This window comes from Epinephelus lanceolatus, chromosome 17 (assembly GCF_041903045.1).
Source record: "Epinephelus lanceolatus isolate andai-2023 chromosome 17, ASM4190304v1, whole genome shotgun sequence".
In the NCBI taxonomy this organism is placed as follows: Eukaryota; Metazoa; Chordata; class Actinopteri; order Perciformes; family Serranidae; genus Epinephelus; species Epinephelus lanceolatus.
Window position 1 is genome coordinate 7,165,616 of NC_135750.1, and position 18,480 is coordinate 7,184,095.

At 42.2% G+C, this 18,480-nt stretch overlaps 1 protein-coding gene across 7 annotated transcripts in view; it reads right to left on the reverse strand.

The window, feature by feature from the left end:
- LOC117268645 (NLR family CARD domain-containing protein 3-like) overlaps positions 1-18,070 on the reverse strand; it is a 67,329-nt gene extending 49,259 nt beyond the window's left edge. For 2 of the 7 annotated variants that reach the window (XM_078160590.1, XM_078160594.1), the window contains exons 1-8: positions 17,996-18,070; positions 12,982-13,095; positions 12,641-12,719; positions 12,269-12,497; positions 10,304-12,107; positions 10,034-10,207; positions 9,514-9,687; positions 8,785-8,958 (exon numbers count right to left, since the gene is read on the reverse strand). In XM_078160590.1, coding sequence (XP_078016716.1) covers positions 8,785-8,958; positions 9,514-9,687; positions 10,034-10,207; positions 10,304-12,107; positions 12,269-12,497; positions 12,641-12,719; positions 12,982-13,049 — 2,702 coding nt within the window. In that variant the 5' untranslated portion in view covers positions 13,050-13,095; positions 17,996-18,070. Of the gene's footprint in view, positions 1-966; positions 3,636-3,757; positions 3,805-8,784; positions 8,959-9,513; positions 9,688-10,033; positions 10,208-10,303; positions 12,108-12,268; positions 12,498-12,640; positions 12,720-12,981; positions 13,096-17,995 lie in introns of those variants that run through there. The other 5 variants (XM_078160597.1, XM_078160598.1, XM_078160592.1 and 2 more) reach the window with 5 other exon arrangements.
- Positions 18,071-18,480: the final 410 nt, after the last annotated feature.

Consider the following 18,480-nt stretch of genomic DNA (forward strand, 5'->3'; position numbering starts at 1 on the left):
TTTTTAACCACTAGTGGTTGGGGTGAGAAACTACTATTTATTTATTCTGTGGATGGTGTTGGCCAAAAGTTCATCTCCTCAGAACAAGATATGATCTCCTACATACAAGACATTATCCTGACTTAGGACATATTATCTTCTACATACGAGATAATGTCTCCTAACATTCTGTTCACTATCTCCTAACCTTATGCACACCCACTTCAGCACTGAGATATTATCTCCTATGTAGGAGATGTTGCTTTTAAAGTCACATGATGTTGAACTTGTGTTTGAGGAGAGACTCCTTCAGTGTGAACAGGAAGTGCACAAAGTTCTGTTAGAAAACAAGCAGAGCTCCATCTAAGAATCTGTTTCCATTCTTACTGTCTGCTGACTGTTTGTAATGACTTCATTCAACATGTTGCATCAGTCATATGAGGGTGAACACGTGCACATCAACACCACCACTGTAAATAGTGGGAGAAAAAGAAGCAGCCACTTCCATCAGCTGAGAGCTGGCTGTAAAGATCCTGCCGACACATTGGAATGATCCAGAGGAAACAAACGGCCTCTGGACTTTAGTTTAGAGTCACAACAGTCACTGCTTCACGAATCTATCAGTGTATAAAACAGCTCATCAGTGTGTAGAAGAAGCACAGAAGGTCAGTTATCATTCATGAAGGTTCCTGCTGTCACATGAAAAACTGGAGACGCCTTCCTGTGAGTGTCTTTATTAGAGGCTGAGCACAGTGAAGTTTACAGGTGTAGGGGAAATACCTTTTTGAGAATGTTTGCACCCGTTATAAAGTTTGGGGCACCACCCTACTAATGAGGGAAGTGACTAATCAAATTAATAACTCAGTAAACCAATTATTAATTCGTCACCACGCTTATCAATAATGAATCAATCTCGATATCTGGTTTATGAATTCTCCATACAGTTATCTTAATTCCTGCTCAAAACAAATATCCACAGACAAAGACTTGGCGATAAATGAAAATTTATTTAATCTAAATGGGTAACAACTGAATAAATGAATGAGGATAATATGAAATAACACAAAATCAACAGTATGTATAAATGGATTAAAACAAGAAGTAACACTCATGTGGGTTATTTAATTTGGCAAGAGTGAGAGAGTATGTTAAGATAAACCGGAACGAATGCGCAAAATATTATCTAAGGAGTCCTAGATTAAGATTAAGATAATTAAATCTCCTATTCGACATCAGCTCTTACCACTGCCCAGCGGGTCACTTGTGAGGGGAGTTCGTTGCCTCCCTTCTTAGCAGCGAATCATGCAGACGTGTCTCCTGGGGCCCCAAACTTTCACTTTGCAACTCCCAGACTTCCAAGCAGAATGGCACCAGCTGGCACACCGTAGTGGGGGGGAGCGGTTGAGCCTGTGAAGTCTTGTGGGTACCTCCACGTCGTTTTCCTTAAGCTACAAAAAGCCTTTGGGTTTGGCACAAGAACCACTGTGGCAAGTGGCTGGCAGTCGCTGGGTTTGATGAATCTTTGGGTGAAGAGGCAGGTCGAAAAAGGCACTTGTCTACTTTGTTATAATTACACGCCTACAATAATGGTGAAAACAATATCGTTGGCCGTTTGATATTGTTATCAAAGTTATTATTAACGCGCATAAAAATGTTGAAAAAAAACTGGAGATAATAGAAAACTGGAAATGCAAAACTTAAAAGTTTAAAATAACTTTGAGCTGAGAGTATAAAAGCGTAACTAAAACGTAAATACTAAAGAGGCTAAGATACAAAAAAGAAGAAACAAAAAAATTAAGAAGAAGAGCACGAAAGAGAGAGAGACAAGAGTGAGGAAACAGAGAGTCAAGAGACACACACTAGAGAGAACAGAGAGCAGAGCGAGCGCACCAGATCACACGTTTTAACCGGCCAAAGTGGGCAGATCTGATAAGGCAGTCTTCTTAGTTGTAAAACAGGCTGATTACTTTACTTCAAAAGAAACTTAATGCTTCTTATTATACCAGATTATATCTAAATATATCTTTGACATATACTTTGACATGTTATGCGCGATAGGCACATACTCTTCTCATTTTGGTCAAAATCGGTTCTTAACATCCAATTAAAATGAATACAATTGAAAGCAACCTATAGTGGCAACATATAATGAAAGACAAAATGAGGAAGCACATATTCATGCAAACAAGTTGATTAATGAACCCCAATTATATTTCTACACTTCAAACACATAATATGGATAAAATGTATAATTTCACGTCCAACAGACATTTCAGTTTTGGCCACAATAAACATTTGGTAAGAGAGGGGAGGGCGTGCTTTCCTGGGGTGGCAGGAAGGGACAGGATGTGGTGGAAAAAAGAAGCATTGTCTTAGAGAACTAGTGGGTCGTTCATCACCGCGTTTTGCCCCAAGGCTGGATATTTTAAGATGGCATCTGAAACTTGAGGGATCCCAAGTGACTTTTTACCTCCTTTTGGCCTAAGGATGGCTGAAAGAAGTTTTTGTCCAGTCGGGTGATACAGAGGTGAGTCCTAAACATTTGTCCCCCGGTGGTCTGGTGGGTCTTGTTCATTGATAATATTGGTTCAAGGGAAGTCCAGAGAGGCTGTTCCTCTACACAGGACAAGAACAGAGGACAACACAAGTCCACATGATGTCAGCTGTTGACAGCATGAAGGACTCTTTGTGTCTTCCCTCTGTCTCTCTGCATCCTGTGGACCTTCAGCACCCGAGAGTTTGCCTGGACCCAGATCTGTCCCTGTCCTCTGTCTGTCCTGCTGACTGCAATTCTCAGTGAGACTCGTGCAGACATTTGTCTCACAGACACAGAGACAAGAAAAACTGGAGGAAAACTTTGGAGGGAGAATGAAGAGAAATTAAAATTTTACACAAAAGTAAAAAATAAAAAAAGAAGAAAAAAACTGTCGAGCAGAAAACGAGTCATCTGTGGAGTCCAGAGTGTTTTCTTTAGTGCCACCCTCAGGACAAACTCACATCCTACACACATTCTGTGAACTACCATCAGCTGTGTGTGATCCTGTACAGACTGAACTATCTGTTCAGCAGTGAGAAAGTTTCTTTAACAGGAGGAGACTCTCCCTCTTACAGAGAACACAGAGACACTGAGGAACCAGGTGACCAGAGCCAAAACCCAGGATAAAGAGGTTCAGTGAATGTGGTGTTGAAGGTGTGGAGGTGGATCAGTGAGTCAGAGGAGACTCTGAAGAAGGACAGAGTGCCAGCAGGACAGTCCACATACACTGCTACTCTACCAGAGACAGAGGAGGAGGAGGAGGAGGAGGAGGAGGAGGAGATGTGTGTTTTTCTGTTATTGTGCCAGACAGAGTAATCACCATTAAAGCAGCTCAGACTCCAGGACTGATCATTCCTTCCAAACACACAGTCAGCTCTGTTTCCTCTCCTGCTGATTCCTCTGTAACTCACGGATATATAAACCCCTCCTCTACACTCGACCTCCCAGTAACAGCGACCAGTCAGACCAGTTTTACACAGCAGCTGAGGCCAGCCGTCAAATCTGTCTGGATGATCAGGATATGACTGATCCTCCTTAACACGTGTCACCTTCCTGTTGTTGTCAGACAGTTTGAGGTGTCTGTTCACTGTGTTTGTGTCGATTGTGAGTTCACAGGAATCTGATGGAGAGAAGAAGACACAATACAGCTGCAGTTATTCATCTGTCATCACTCTGATGATGACATCAGAGATTTGAATGAGTGATGTCACAGTTTGAAGATCAAATTAAAAACACACTTACACTTCCTCAGACCTGGTCTCAACCATCGGACTCCACCAGGCTTCACCCTGAAAGGAGGAGGGGGGTCAGAGCAGCACTTCCTCTTTCACCATGGAAACATGGACATTACATCACTCTCATACACACAGCTTTGTTATTGTCTACACATGGACCGACATGTTCATCACTTATTATTAATCAGCTGATATTGTTTTAGTTCAGCGTACCTGAGCAGGTGGTGTTTCAACAGTTTACTGTGGGTTCATCACGACCACACAACACTTCACCATTACAGTCAGCTGATCCATTGTCAATATACAAGTATTGATTATTGGAGCTTTGAAACCACCTGTTTTACTCCTGATGAGTGACCTCCTTTGTTTGTGTCATAATGACTGTTGTCTGTCAGAAGTAAAGGAGGTCAGGGTGGATGGTTGGATGTATAAAGTGTCTGACTGACACTGCTGTTCACATCCTGTCTCCTAGCAACAGTCAGCACTGGTTTTTATTGTCTGTAATCTGGAGCTGAAAATATTACAGTAGTAGTAGTACAGTAGTTTCTGTGGTGAGTCCCACAACCAGTCGACTCTTATCAGCCAGGGAACTCTCTGTCAGCGCAAAACAAACTTGTCAAACCTTTAAAACAGCAAAACATTCTGATGATTTATCAAGACTGTTTACACTGATTCACTATTACATGGTAATGGTTTTATCTGTTTCTTTGTCTTTGGACAATAATTTGTAGACTTAAGGGCAACACACACTGGTGTCAGATGATGAGCATCAACACATCCTGCAGTATTATTTGATATGAGCCCACAAACCAGAGGGCTGCACCACGAAGCCAGTTCAACACAACCAGTCACTCTTTGTCTGAGCTGACACAACAAACCCTAAAGTCTCAGTCAGAGATAACAGACACCATGAAGGTGGTTGTCAACTGTCTGTTAACTCAGGCTTTCTTCTTCAGGCTCTGCACGTTTACATAAAACAAGTCAAATGATGCGTTCAGTGCATCAATTGACCTTTAAAACTGATCGATCACGTGCCGCCTACTTCCACCTTTGAAGAATCTTGAAAAGTAAAAAGCAACACTGTGGCTTCAGTTACAGCCAGAGGGGAGTGTTTGCATTAATATTACTAACTGTGTGAACTCATATGTGAATATATTTATTTTACCTCTCTGTTTATTTCTAACGTGACAGCTGCTCTTTCTACAGCTCTGAAACTTTAAACTTGATGCAGCAGATTTAAACAAGAACTGCATTTACTGTCCCTTAATGAAGGAGACACATACATCACTGAAGTTTGGGGGCAAATTAAAATGAAACGAATTTTACTGATTGAATATTATCTGTGATAAATACCAATGGACTAATTAATTTTCTAATCAGTTGTCATATACCAGCAGTGTAAAACAGACTTCAGCAAATCAGGACCAAACATAAAACCTAATCCACAGTGGTAACGTTATGGTGCTTTGACAGGATTCTATCATATTTCATATGATAGTAAACATCATCCTGATTAATAATATAGTGACCTGTTTGCTACCTGTGATTTTAAAGAAGCTTTTCTTAGAGCCAGCGTGGACAGATAGACCAGATTTTTTCATCGCTAGAGATTTAGATTTCATGTTTTTCACCGAGACCTGGCAAAGGGATGAAGATTATGTGTCCATGAAGGAGCTATGCCCGCCTGATTGCGCATTCATATGTGCCCCAAGGACCACTGGCCGCGGTGGTGGCCTTGCTTTGTTGTACAAAGACAGTTTCTCCTCGAGGAGAGTGAATTGTAGAACTTGTACCTCATTTGAACTGCTTATTTCTAAAGTTGGCTGCTCTAACCCGTTTTATTGTATTTTAATTTATCGCCCTCCTGGTATTAATGGTGCCTTTCTGGCTGAATTCAGTGACTTTTTGGCTTCCATCACTAAATTTCAAAGAATCTTAATGCTTGGGGATTTTAATGTGCCTGTAAATGACACCACAAACTCCTTTGCTAATAATTTTATAAATCTCACCGAATCTTTTCATTTTGTGCAACATGTCAATGCCCCGACACACATTAAGGGAAACACGCTGGACGACTTGGTTTGGACATTGATTGTATCGTCTCTGAGGAGCTGCCCGTCACTGATCACAACTGCATCCTGTTTAATTTGTCTATTATTTCTGATTGTTCAACCAGCAAGCGTACAAAACTCACCCGTATGTTAAATAACCTCTCTGCTCAGAAATTCTCATTCACTTTTAACAGTGTGGCGCAGCCTGTTAGTATTAATGTTGACGTTGACTCCCAAGTTTTAACTTTTAACTCACACTGCTCTGCTATTCTTGATAAGATTGCTCCTTTAAAGCCTCGAACTATCCCCACAGCTAATCCCACTCCCTGGCTGAACGACGACATCCGCTGCCTTCGTCGTAAATGTCGGAGAGCTGAGCGCTTGTGGAAATCAAGCAAGCTTCATGTACATCGTCTTTATTTTAAAGAACTGTTAGCTGAATTCAATTCTGTTGTTAGGGTAGCCAGAGCCCCTTATTTTAAAAATCTCATCATCTCCAACAAGAGAAATCCCAGGGTCATTTTTGACACTATAAGTAGCATTACTGGTGCGCAACCGCCTGCTCTACCTGTGTCCTCTGATGAGGACTGTAGCAATTTTTTAATGTATTTTGTGAATAAGGTTGCCAGTGTCAAGGCCAGTATAACACCCTCCTCCTCCTCCTCCCTTCCTGATCCTCCCAAACAACAGTCAATTATTGACAATTTCTCACCTGTCTCCTTACAAGACTTAGCAGATCTTGTGTGCACTATGAAGATCTCTTCTAGTCCGCTGGATATCCTGCCCACAACTTTGCTGAAAAATGTTTTCAGCACTCTTGGTCCATCTCTGCTCTCCATAATCAATAGCTCACTGGTTTCTGGTCGTGTCCCGTCCCATTTCAAGCAAGCGGTTGTTCAGCCGCTTCTCAAAAAGCCCAATCTGGACCCCGCTGTTCTTAGTAACTACCGGCCTATTTCCAAGCTGCCCTTTGTATCTAAGATTCTAGAAAAAGCAGTTGCAAACCAGTTAGTGACAGCGTTGAACAGTTACAATATCTTAGATAAATTTCAGTCCGGTTATCGTCAGTTACATTCCACAGAAACTGCTCTTCTCAGGGTCTTCAATGACATCATGATGGCCTCTGATGCCGGTAAATCCACTATCCTGGTTCTGCTTGATCTCAGTGCAGCCTTTGACACTGTTGATCACCACATCCTTTTAGACAGGCTGAGGGACAGGGTAGGAATCTCAGGGACTGCCCTTCATTGGTTTAAATCCTAACTGTCTGATCGATCCTTTTTTGTGGCTGTTGGCCCTCATAAATCAGAGTTTGCCCCCCTTTCTTGCGGGGTGCCCCAAGGTTCAGTGCTTGGGCCTATCCTCTTTACGCTATACATGCTCCCTCTCAGAGATGTCATCAGCAATTTTGAAGGTATCTCATACCATATGTATGCAGATGACCTCCAGTTATATTTTTCTTTTAACCCTGATAGGACCGATGGAATTGACTCACTGTATGATTGTATGAATGTAATTAAGGACTGGATGGCTACTAACTCCCTTCAGTTGAACGCAGCTAAAACTGAGATTTTAATTATTGCACCTGATGCCTCAGCATCTAAAGTGGCCAGCTGCTTAGGGTCCCTCAGTGCAAATGTGCGCCCCAAGTCACATTTGATCAGGCCATGCTCTTCGATGACCACATCAAAACTGTCACTCGCTCCTGCTTTTTCCACCTCAAAAACATTTCCAAACTCAGATCCATTTTAACTGATTCCGAGCTAGAAATGATCATCCATGCTTTTATTTCCTCACGTCTGGATTACTGTAATTCTCTTTTCACCTGTCTCAATAAAACTTCATTAGACCGCCTCCAGCTGGTCCAGAACACTGCCGCCAGGCTTCTGTCCAGATCTCATAAGTTCACTCACATCACTCCAGTCCTGGCATCCTTGGACTGGCTCCCTGTTAATTTCAGGATCCAGCACAAGATTCTAACCATCACTTACAGAGCCCTCCATGGTCAAGCACCTGCATACTGGACGGATCTGGTGTCCTTTCACTGTCCTGTCAGGTCACTGTGGTCCGCTGAAGGCCACCTACTTACTGTCCCTCACACAAGATTAAAGACGAAAGGTGATAGAGCCTTTAAGGCTGTTGCACCGAAATGGTGGAATGCACTACCTCATGAGCTGAGAGCGGCCTCTTCCGTGGACATTTTTAAAAAGCAGTTAAAAACACATCTGTTTAGGCATGCGTTCCATTAATTGTCCATTGTATCATCTCTGTATTTCGCTGCACTTTACTTTTTATTTGTTTTTGTGTATTTTGCATTGTTTCTGTTATTGTATTTTTTGTATTTTATCTTGTGAAGCAATTTGTGAGTCCTCTCTGTGAGAAGTGCTATATAAATAAATTTACTTACTTACTTTACTTACCAGAGGACACAAATATATTCAGTAGTTCAGTGAGAGCAACAGTGCATTTTAATTGGAATATCAACTTCATCCAGATGGTAACAAGTGAGGACCCACTAAATTTGGTGATCTACAGTTTAATCCCTTCTGAGCACATTTTAAAATTGTTACAGTTAATTATGATTAACTCATAAATAAGGAGTCAATCCAAATAACATGATATGAAAGCATAATGGTCTTTTCTTTATCAGCCACAGTTCATATCGGTACCACAGTACTGCCATACTGTCGCCTACTGTGGGGTTACATCAACATTATTACTGACTTTTTTCTAGTCACAACCAAACACCCACTAATGTCCACCAACTATCTGACAACATCACTGATTCCTCTCTGATATTTCAAGTTCCAACAACAGAGAAAAAAACAACATAAAACATGTAGATGGAAAGAGACTGAAACACAAAACACAACTGGTTTGAAATCATATCAGCAGAGACAATCCTGTGATGGTTATGAGTTTATCAACTAATGTAAATCAGGATCTAAGTGGCCATCAGTTGAACATTTTGATGAATCCTGACCTGAGAGTTTCCAGTGTACAGTGTGAACTCTTCAATCCATCAGACAGAAGGTTCACTCCTGAATCCTTCAGGTTGTTGTTACTCAGGTCCAGGTGTCTCAGACTGGAGGACTGGGAGCTGAGAACTGAGGACAGAGCTTCACAGCTTCTCTCTGACAGGTCACAGACACTCAGCCTACAGAGACAACAATCATCAGGAAGAAAAATATTTGTGTTAAAATGCAATCCTCTTTGATTAATGAGTCTGGACTGAAGTCAAATCTAAAGGACCAAAGATCTCAGTTAGTACTTCAGCTAACAGGACACTAACAGACCTGCATTATAACACTGAGTCAAGAAGAACACTTTAAATTTGTTCAGTAAAACTGAAATATCAACTTCATCCAGATGGTAACAAGTGAGGACCCACTAAATTTGGTGATCGACAGTATAATCTCTTCTGAGCACAGATTTAAATCCTTACAGTTAATTATGATTAACTCATAAATAAGGAGTCAATCCAAATAACATGAAAGCATAATGGTCTTTTCTATATCAGCCAGAGTTCATATCTGTATGTAGTTCAGTAGGTGGGATTGAACCAGAAAAGAGTTTCTGAACTGTGAAGTTTCAAATCCTGATTGAACATTTGTCAGAATCAGAAATGCTGACATGAGAGAGAATGTTTAAACTGTATGGAGTTTAGAGAAATAACTGAAATCATTTCAGAAGGTCTGCAGCTTGATCTGACCTGAGAGTTTCCAGTGTACAGTGTGAACTCTTCAGTCCATCAGACAGAAGGTTCACTCCTGAATCCTTCAGGCTGTTGTTACTCAGGTCCAGGTGTCTCAGATGGGAGGGGTTGGAGCTCAGAGCTGAGGCCAGAGAAACACAGCCTTCCTCTGTGATCAGACAGCCTGACACACTGCAAACACACAAGACAACACACATGTCACATAATCTGAGGGTGAGTACCACAGTACTGCCATACTGTCGCCTACTGTGGGGTTACATCAACATTATTACTGACTTTTTTCTAGTCACAACCAAACACCCATTAATGTCCACCAACTATCTGACAACATCACTGATTCCTCTCTGATATTTCAAGTTCCAACAACAGAGAAAAAAACAACATAAAACATGTTGATGGAAAGAGACTGAAACACAAAACACAACTGGTTTGAAATCCTGTGATGGTTATGAGTTTATCAACTAATGTAAATCAGGATCTAAGTGGCCATCAGTTGAACATGTTGATGAATCCTGACCTGAGAGTTTCCAGTGTACAGTGTGAATTCTTCAGTCCATCAGACAGAAGGTTCACTCCTGAATCCTTCAGGTCGTTGTCACTCAGGTCCAGATGTCTCAGACTGGAGGACTGGGAGCTGAGAACTGAGGACAGAGCTTCACAACTTCTCTGTGAGAGGTTACAACCACTCAGTCTGAAGAGACAATATAATAAAGAAAAAGATAGTAAGTTGAAAAGCCAACAGAGCATTTAAGTTAGGATATATGAATCCAGCTGTCTCTGTACTTACAGAGCTTTGTTGGAGGCTTTGACCACTGGCAGCAGCCTCAGAAGAGCCTCCTCTGAAGCAGAGTATTTCTTCAGGTCAAACACGTCCAGATCTTCTTCTGATGACAGTAAGATGAAGACCAGAGCTGACCAGTGAGCAGGAGACAGTTTATCTGTGGAGAGACGTCCTGAACTCAGGGACTGTTGGATTTCCTCCACTAGAGAACGATCATTCAGTTCATTCAGACAGTGGAACAGATTGATGCTTCTCTCAGCAGACAGATCCTCGTTGATCATCTTCTTGATGTACTGGACTGTTTCCTGATTGGTCTGTGAGCTACTTCCTGTCTGTGTCAGCAGACCTCGTAGGTGTTTCTGATTGGTCTGCAGTGAAAGACCCAGGAGGTACCGGAGGAACAAGTCCAGGTGTCCATTTGGACTCTGCAAGGCCTTGTCCACAGCACTCTGGTGGAGATAGTTCAGATTCTGTTTGTCTCTGAAGACTTTAGACCACAGGGATGTTGTTTGTTGTTCTGCCATCAGATTGACTCCAGACTTGATGAAGGTCAGATGGACATGAAGAGCAGCCAGAAACTCCTGAACACTCAGATGGACGAAGCAGAACACCTTGTCCTGGTACAGTCCTCTCTCCTCTTTAAAGATCTGTGTGAACACTCCTGAGTACAGTGAGGCTGCTCTGATATCAATGCCACACTCTGTCAGGTCTGATTCATAGAAGATCAGGTTGCCTTTCTGCAGCTGATCAAAAGCCAGTTTTCCCAGAGACTCAATCATCTTCCTGCTCTTTCTATTCCAGTGTGGATCTGTCTCAGCTCCTCCATCATACTTGATGTTCTTCACTTTGGTCTGAACCACCAGGAAGTGGATGTACATCTCAGTCAGGGTCTTGGGCAGCTCTCCTTCCTCTCTGGTCTTCATCACATCCTCCAGAACTGTAGCAGTGATCCAGCAGAAGACTGGGATGTGGCACATGATGTGGAGGCTTCGTGATGTCTTGATGTGAGAGATGATTCTGCTGGCCTGCTCCTCATCTCTGAATCTCTTCCTGAAGTACTCCTCCTTCTGTGGGTCAGTGAACCCTCTGACCTCCGTCACCATGTCAACACACTCAGGAGGGATCTGATTGGCTGCTGCAGGTCGTGTGGTTATCCAGAGGCGAGCAGAGGGAAGCAGTTTCCCCCTGATGAGGTTTGTCAGCAGCACATCCACTGAGGTGGACTCTGTAACATCAGTCAGGATCTCGTTGTTGTGGAAGTCCAGAGGAAGTCGACACTCATCCAGACCGTCAAAGATGAACACAACCTGGAACTCTTCAAACCTGCAGATTCCTGCTTCCTTGGTTTCAGTAAAGAAGTGATGAACAAGTTCCACCAAGCTGTACTTTTTCTCTTTCAGCACATTCAGCTCTCTGAAAGTGAATGGAAATGTCAACTGTATGTCCTGGTTGGCTTTGTCTTCAGCCCAGTCCAGAGTGAACTTCTGCGTTAAGACTGTTTTCCCAATGCCAGCCACTCCCTTTGTAATCACTGTTTTGATTGGTTCATCTCTTCCAGGTGAGGCTTTAAAGATGTCTTCTTGTCTGATTGTTGTTTCTGGTCTGTCTGGTTTCCTGGATGCTGTTTCAATCTGTCTGACCTCATGTTCATCATTGACCTCTGCAGTCCCTCCCTCTGTGATGTAGAGCTCTGTGTAGATCTGATTCAGAAGGGTTGGGTTTCCTGCTTTAGCGATCCCCTCAAACACACACTGGAACTTCTTCTGCAGGTTAGATTTGAGTTTACGCTGACAGGCTGCAGAATAACTTCCTGAATGAACACAACAAAGAAGATCAGTAAGACAAAGAAAATATTTCAACATATAATTTACTCAAAGAATGAGTATATGAATATATTTTGGTCCGTCTCTTGAGACATTAGTAAACATCCCGTTTATCCATCATGTTAAATCTTTATAGAAATCCTCTTACTGCTCTGCAGACAGTCAGCCAGCTCCTCCTGCTTCATTTTCCTCAGGAAGTTCAGTGTGATCTTCACAAATGCCTCTCTGCTGATCCTCCTCTGCTCTTCATCCTCACCATCCAACACCTCCTCATCCTCCCTCTGACTCTCTGAGCATTCTGGGTAATCTGAACTCAGAACCTTCTGGATCTTCTTCAGCTCGTTCTTCACAAAAGTGACGATGTTCTCCTCCAGCAGCTGGAACAGAATATTATATGAATGACACAATCAAACATCAGATCCATGTTGGACACACTGACAATCCACTGGTGTAAAAAGTGCAGCATGGAGATGATTGTGAACAGAATAGATGTTAAAGTAGTTGTTGTACATGTACAGACCATAAATATGGAGTCCAGGTGTGTTTGATGCTGCTGGGCAGACTGACCACTGGGAACCTCTGAGCTCTCCTGGTCCACTCTGTGGAGGAATCATCAACAATGAGCTCACATTATGTTTGCACCAGGAGACTGTAGAATTTGTAACACGCATGCACGCACGCATGCACGCATGCACACACGCACACACACCAGTTAGTTAAAGATGTGCTCTGTCATGATTGATCAGAATGAAAATCAGATGTAAACAACACTGTAAATGATGGACACCTGATTCTGTGTCTCATGACTGAGGATCAGAACAGTTAGTTCATCTGTTTCAATCAACAGTTTTATTTACTTACAGCAGGTCAGAAGAAGGGAGTCCATCTTTGAAGTCAAACACAAAGTCTTTTGACTGATCACTCTTCATGGACACACAGCTGGGTACAGGGGACTTTTCTCTCTGCTGTTGGAAACTGATAGAAACACTGAAATTAACTGAACATACAAGATTTGTCTCCGATTTCACTGGTTTTATTTGGCAGCGAAAGTTATTTTATTACAGTTAAATTATGTTTTTAACAGCAAAGAAGACTCTGCATTTTTATGGTGCTTGTTGGTTGCTTCTTCACTCACCTAAGCAACATCAGCATTTTAAACAAGACGTCACAATGAGATGCAGTAACTTAAACCACTAGAGTCACATTATAGCAGTTTGACTTGGAGCCCAGGTACCAGTCAGAGTTCAGGTCTGACAAAGATAATGTTTCTTAGTTAGGTACCAATCACCTCCAGAAAGGACCCATGTCTTTCAGTATATGAGCCTTGGAATAAGAATCAACCAAACAAGGCACCAGCCGACAACATGAAACAAAACACAGTTCACCACAGTGTATTACACATTCAGTGCCCAATAAAATATCGCATCCATTTCAAACTTCTGGTTTTCAAATCTGTCCACAGCTTGGCCCCTCCTTATCTCTCCAGCCGTCTTCTTCCACACACTTCTTCCCGCTCACTCCGTTCCTCAGATACACATCTTCTCGCCATTCCCCCCTCCAGACTCCGCACTATGGGTGACAGGGCATTCAGTGTTGCTAGCCCCCATCTCTGGAATGCTCTGTCCCTTGTCCTGCACCAGTGCACTTCCCTGGTTTCTTTTAAATGTCAACTGAAAATGCACTTTTTTAAATTAGCCTTCCCTGTTTTGTAATTGTATTGTTAACTCAGTGTTTTATACTTTCATTTTGTGTTATGTTGTTATCTTGATTGAACACTTTTTTTGGACTGTTTGATGTTTTTATATGATGTTTTATTGTCTTTGATCGTAAAGTGTCCTTGGGTGTCAAGAAAGGCACTTTCAAATAAAATGTATTATTAGGGGTCCTGGGAAGCAGCGGTGCTGGGAACCCTATTGTAATTGTAAAGATTCTTTTTTTTCCTCTATTTTTATTCTTCCGTAGATAAAAGTGGTGCTGCAGGGTAAACCGTGCATGGGAGGGTGGTACAATTTGGAGCATTGGTCCAGACCTCTGCACGTACCTCAGACACCAAAAATTACACATATCCGCCTGCAGGGGGCGCTATACTCAAGAAATCGCGTTTTGGCCTAGAACTCCCACACCGTATGTCGCACATTCAAAAACCTCATATCCCTGGATTCCCTGAATGGAGCTGCATCACGTGGGCTAGGCCCCGCCCATTTCCGCCTGTGCTTTTTCCCCGGCAAAATCGCAAAAACTGCGAAACCTACTTTTTTAAACTCCTCCTAGGGATTTTGTCCAATCTGCATGAAACTTGGTACGTACACTCCCGACATGGACCTCATCTAAAGTTGAGAAAAGAATTTTGCTCGGTCAAAAAATTTGCGAATTATTCATGAACTAATTTTTGTAGCTAGCTATAAAAACTCAAACTGTTCTGTATCTTGGTCAAATTAAATGCTATCAACACTAAATTTGAGATCTGTAGTTGTCATGTCATTGTGAGGGCGTGAACCAAATTTGGTGAACGTTGGCCACTAGGGGGCGCTACAAATATGGGAAGTTTATATCTCCTAAAAGGCTACACCGATTTTTACCAAATTTGGTGGGCACGATGGAGGGCCATTCCTGAGGCCATATACAGAAGGTGATCATGATTGGTCAAAGTGGGCATGGCTTATTACAAGCTAAATAACAACCATTTATTTCAGCTGAACTATTGTACTGAGGGCTGTGAAATTTATAGAGTACATGTAGAACAGGACACACACCTCCCAAACCAAAAATTGTGCAGATATTCCACTAGGTGGCGCTATGCTCGATGCAAATGCATTTCTGCCTTTAACTTCCACATTTTAAATCACATATTCATAACCTTTATATCCAAGTATTCCCTGAATAGAGCTGGATATTCTGACATAGGCTACATCCACTTCCGCTGCAGATTTCCTTCATTAAGTTGCTACATGTCCAAAACCACTTTTTCGAACTCCTCCTACAGATCTTGTTCAATCTGCGTGAAACTTTGCACAAACCATCTCCAGATGTCTCTGATCCAAAGTTGTGAAAAGAATTTAGGTACTCCAAAATATGCCCTAGTTATAATCAAACAAATTTTTTTTCCTAGCTAAAAAAAACATATTGTTGCATATTTTTGTCAAAGTAACCTCTATTAACATCAAACCTGAGTCAGTTATTCCAGAGGTCATCCAGAGGCTCTGTGCCAAATTTGGCGCAAATCAACCAATAGGGGGTGCTATAAAACTAGAAAGATTAAGTCTCTTAAAAGTTGATCGGATTTGTACCAAATTTGGTGAGCATGATGTGGGGTCAGTCCTGAGGCCAGCCGCAAAGTGGTAATGATTAGTCAAAGTTGGCGTGGCTTATTTCTAGGGTTGGGACTCGTTAGGATTTTAACAATTCCGATTCCTTACCGATTCCTTCTTAACGGTCGGATTCCTTACCGATTCCTCTTACCAATTCCTACATTATATTCATTATACTTGCTATACTTAAACAAGTATATAATAAACACAAATGCAATCATACAAATACAAAAACTTTATTCTAACTGTTGCACAGTACAATTAGATGAAAATACACATTTGTGTGTGGTGTGTATTTCAGATTTAGAGCTTGTATCATCTCCCTGAGAATATATAACAACAAAAAGTGATTCTCTGATTTCTACAGTAACACTATTATCTCAAATTAACCACAGCAATGTAATAAAAAATACTTATATGCATTCATGCTCGGGCACTGTTATTTACATGACAACACCTGAACAGAACACACACACACACATTGGCTGTTTGTTTCTACCGCTCCCCGCTGGAAGCCTAGGACCTCCCGCCGCCTGCTCCCGTCTGAAACACGGAGGTCTCCCTCTCCGTGGAGCACCCATGGCGCACGCCCGGCCTGTTAAATAGCCTGTAACCATAACAACTGTGTGACACAAACTCAGTGCTTTAGTACTTAAATAATGTCGGGTTCGGTCGGGTTCGGACAGAAATATGCGGCCCGTGCCGCACTCTACTGGAAATGCATGTGACATGCATGCTGGATCCGGATCCCAACCGTACTTATTACAACAAACACATTCAGCCTTTCACACTTCCCATTACAGCGAATACTGCAGCTCAGACATTGGCCTGCGTCCTGACGCTCGCCCCGAGCCTGTTGTCCTTTGGGGCCGACTTTTGTGGGCTCCGTGGGGCATGGGGGCCAAGTTGCGTGAGGAGGCTTGGACCCCATTCATAACTGCGTGCAGTTCTAGTTATTATTATTATTATCATTAATTTAGAACATGGCACTCTTAAATACTTGATTCTGATTGGTCAGTCAACAAAATTCTGCAGTGTTTATTTCTTGAGGTATCACCTAGGGACGCCATAGCAACGGTGGCCTAGGAGCATCAAAATCAGTTAACGTTACTCCACACAGGCCAAATAGGATCGGAGTGGAAATGGAAACGTACCTAATGAATGTATACACATGCTGCTTTTGCTTTTTAATGATTATAACAGAGAAAAAAGGCCGAACCTGCTGTACAGGAACCGGTGAAATGAAGCAGGGAAACTTTGCTCATATTCAAACAGCTGTGTGTCTGTGCTGGGAGCGGCATGGGGGTGAAGCTAAACACTGTTCATCTGCACAGACTGTGTTACCTTGATTTCGTTGCTGTCAGGCTGACATCCTGAATATATCCTTCAAATGCATATTGTAGAAATGTGAGAGTATTTCTCCAGGGAGTGCAGCTTAAGTTTAAGTTTAAGTTTATTTATTTTATAAATCTCCCTGAGGGGAAATTCAATGTTTTCACTCTTGCTTGTCAATTACACACAGGTCCGAAAGACACACACATGCACAAACAGGACCTATACATGCACAAAGTGGAGAGATGTCAGAGTGAGGGGGCTGCCCTTTGGTCAGGCGCCCCGAGTGGTTGGGGGGGGTTCGGTACCTTGCTCAAGGGCACCTCGGCAGTGCCCAGGAGGTGAACTGACACCTCTCCAGCTACCAGTTCACGCTCCATATTTTGATCCGGACGGGGACTCGAACAGGCGACCCTCCGGTTCCCACCCCAAGTCCCTATGGACCGTTAGCGACAGTGGGAGCGGCGCCATGCCAGTCTGGCTCCGAAACCGAAAGTTAGTCGGACTTAGCAACAGTAACTAAGGGGGGGAGGCCTTAGCGAAGGGTGAATTCAATATTAATTATCATTAGGCTGCCGTTGCCATGGATACATAGTACAAACACATTTCTTTTTGCGAATTTTGAATCAATAGGCTAAAACGTGCTTTAATCATTATTTAGTGTCACATCGCTGAATTTTTTAGTAGTAAGCCATGTTCTAAGCGGGATAATGTATAGTGAGTCTGTGACTGTTGAAAAATAACTCCAGACAGCGGAATGGAACCCCAACACACAGCATAAACCTACAGGTCAACCATCAACAAAATAAGTCTTTATCTCCATTCAAATCTCAGCAAGAGTCCACGTCTCAACAAAAAATCTCTTCAGGATTCAAAATAAAAAAAAACTCAGTTTTAGGCTTCAAACAAAAGTTGGCCAATAAAAACAAAACTGAGTGACGCTTCTTACGACTCAAGCTTAGTGATTCGACTCTGAGGAGGAAGTAGCTCTGATTGTGTTTGCACCATAGACTGTTTACACTTAATGATTTACATTCAAACACACACACACACACACACACACACACACACACACACACAGACCAGTTAGTTAAAGACGTGTTCTGTTATGATTGATCAGAATGAAAACCAGATGTAAACAACATTGTAAATGATGGACACCTGATTCTGTGTCTCATGACTGAGGATCAGAACAGTTAGTTCATCTGTTTCAATCAACAGTTTTATTTACTTACAGCAGGTCAGAAGAAGGGAGTCCATCTGTGAAGCCAATCCCAAGGTCTTTTGACCGATCACTCTTTATGGACACACAGCTGGGTACAGGGGACTTTTCTCTCTGCTGCTGGAAACTGATAGAAACACTGAAATTAACTGAACATACAAGATTTCTGTCTCTGATTTCACTGGTTTTATTTGGCACTGGAAGTTATTTTATTACAGTTAAAGCATGTGTTTGAAACACGTCTTGTTTATAATGCTTATTTAACCAACATTACAATGGGATACAATAACTAAACAACTAGAGTCACGTCTGATGTGATACTTGTTTGTATTTGGTGTGTGATTGTTTAAGCAGTGTGTTATTAATCTGATGTGTTCAGACTTTACACTGTTGACCTGCCACATCACTTCAAACTGAGGTTTGGTTTAGGCCACAGCACACCTGAGGAGACCTCCTCAACTAGTCCCCAGAGAAGTTAATGTCTGACATACACATACA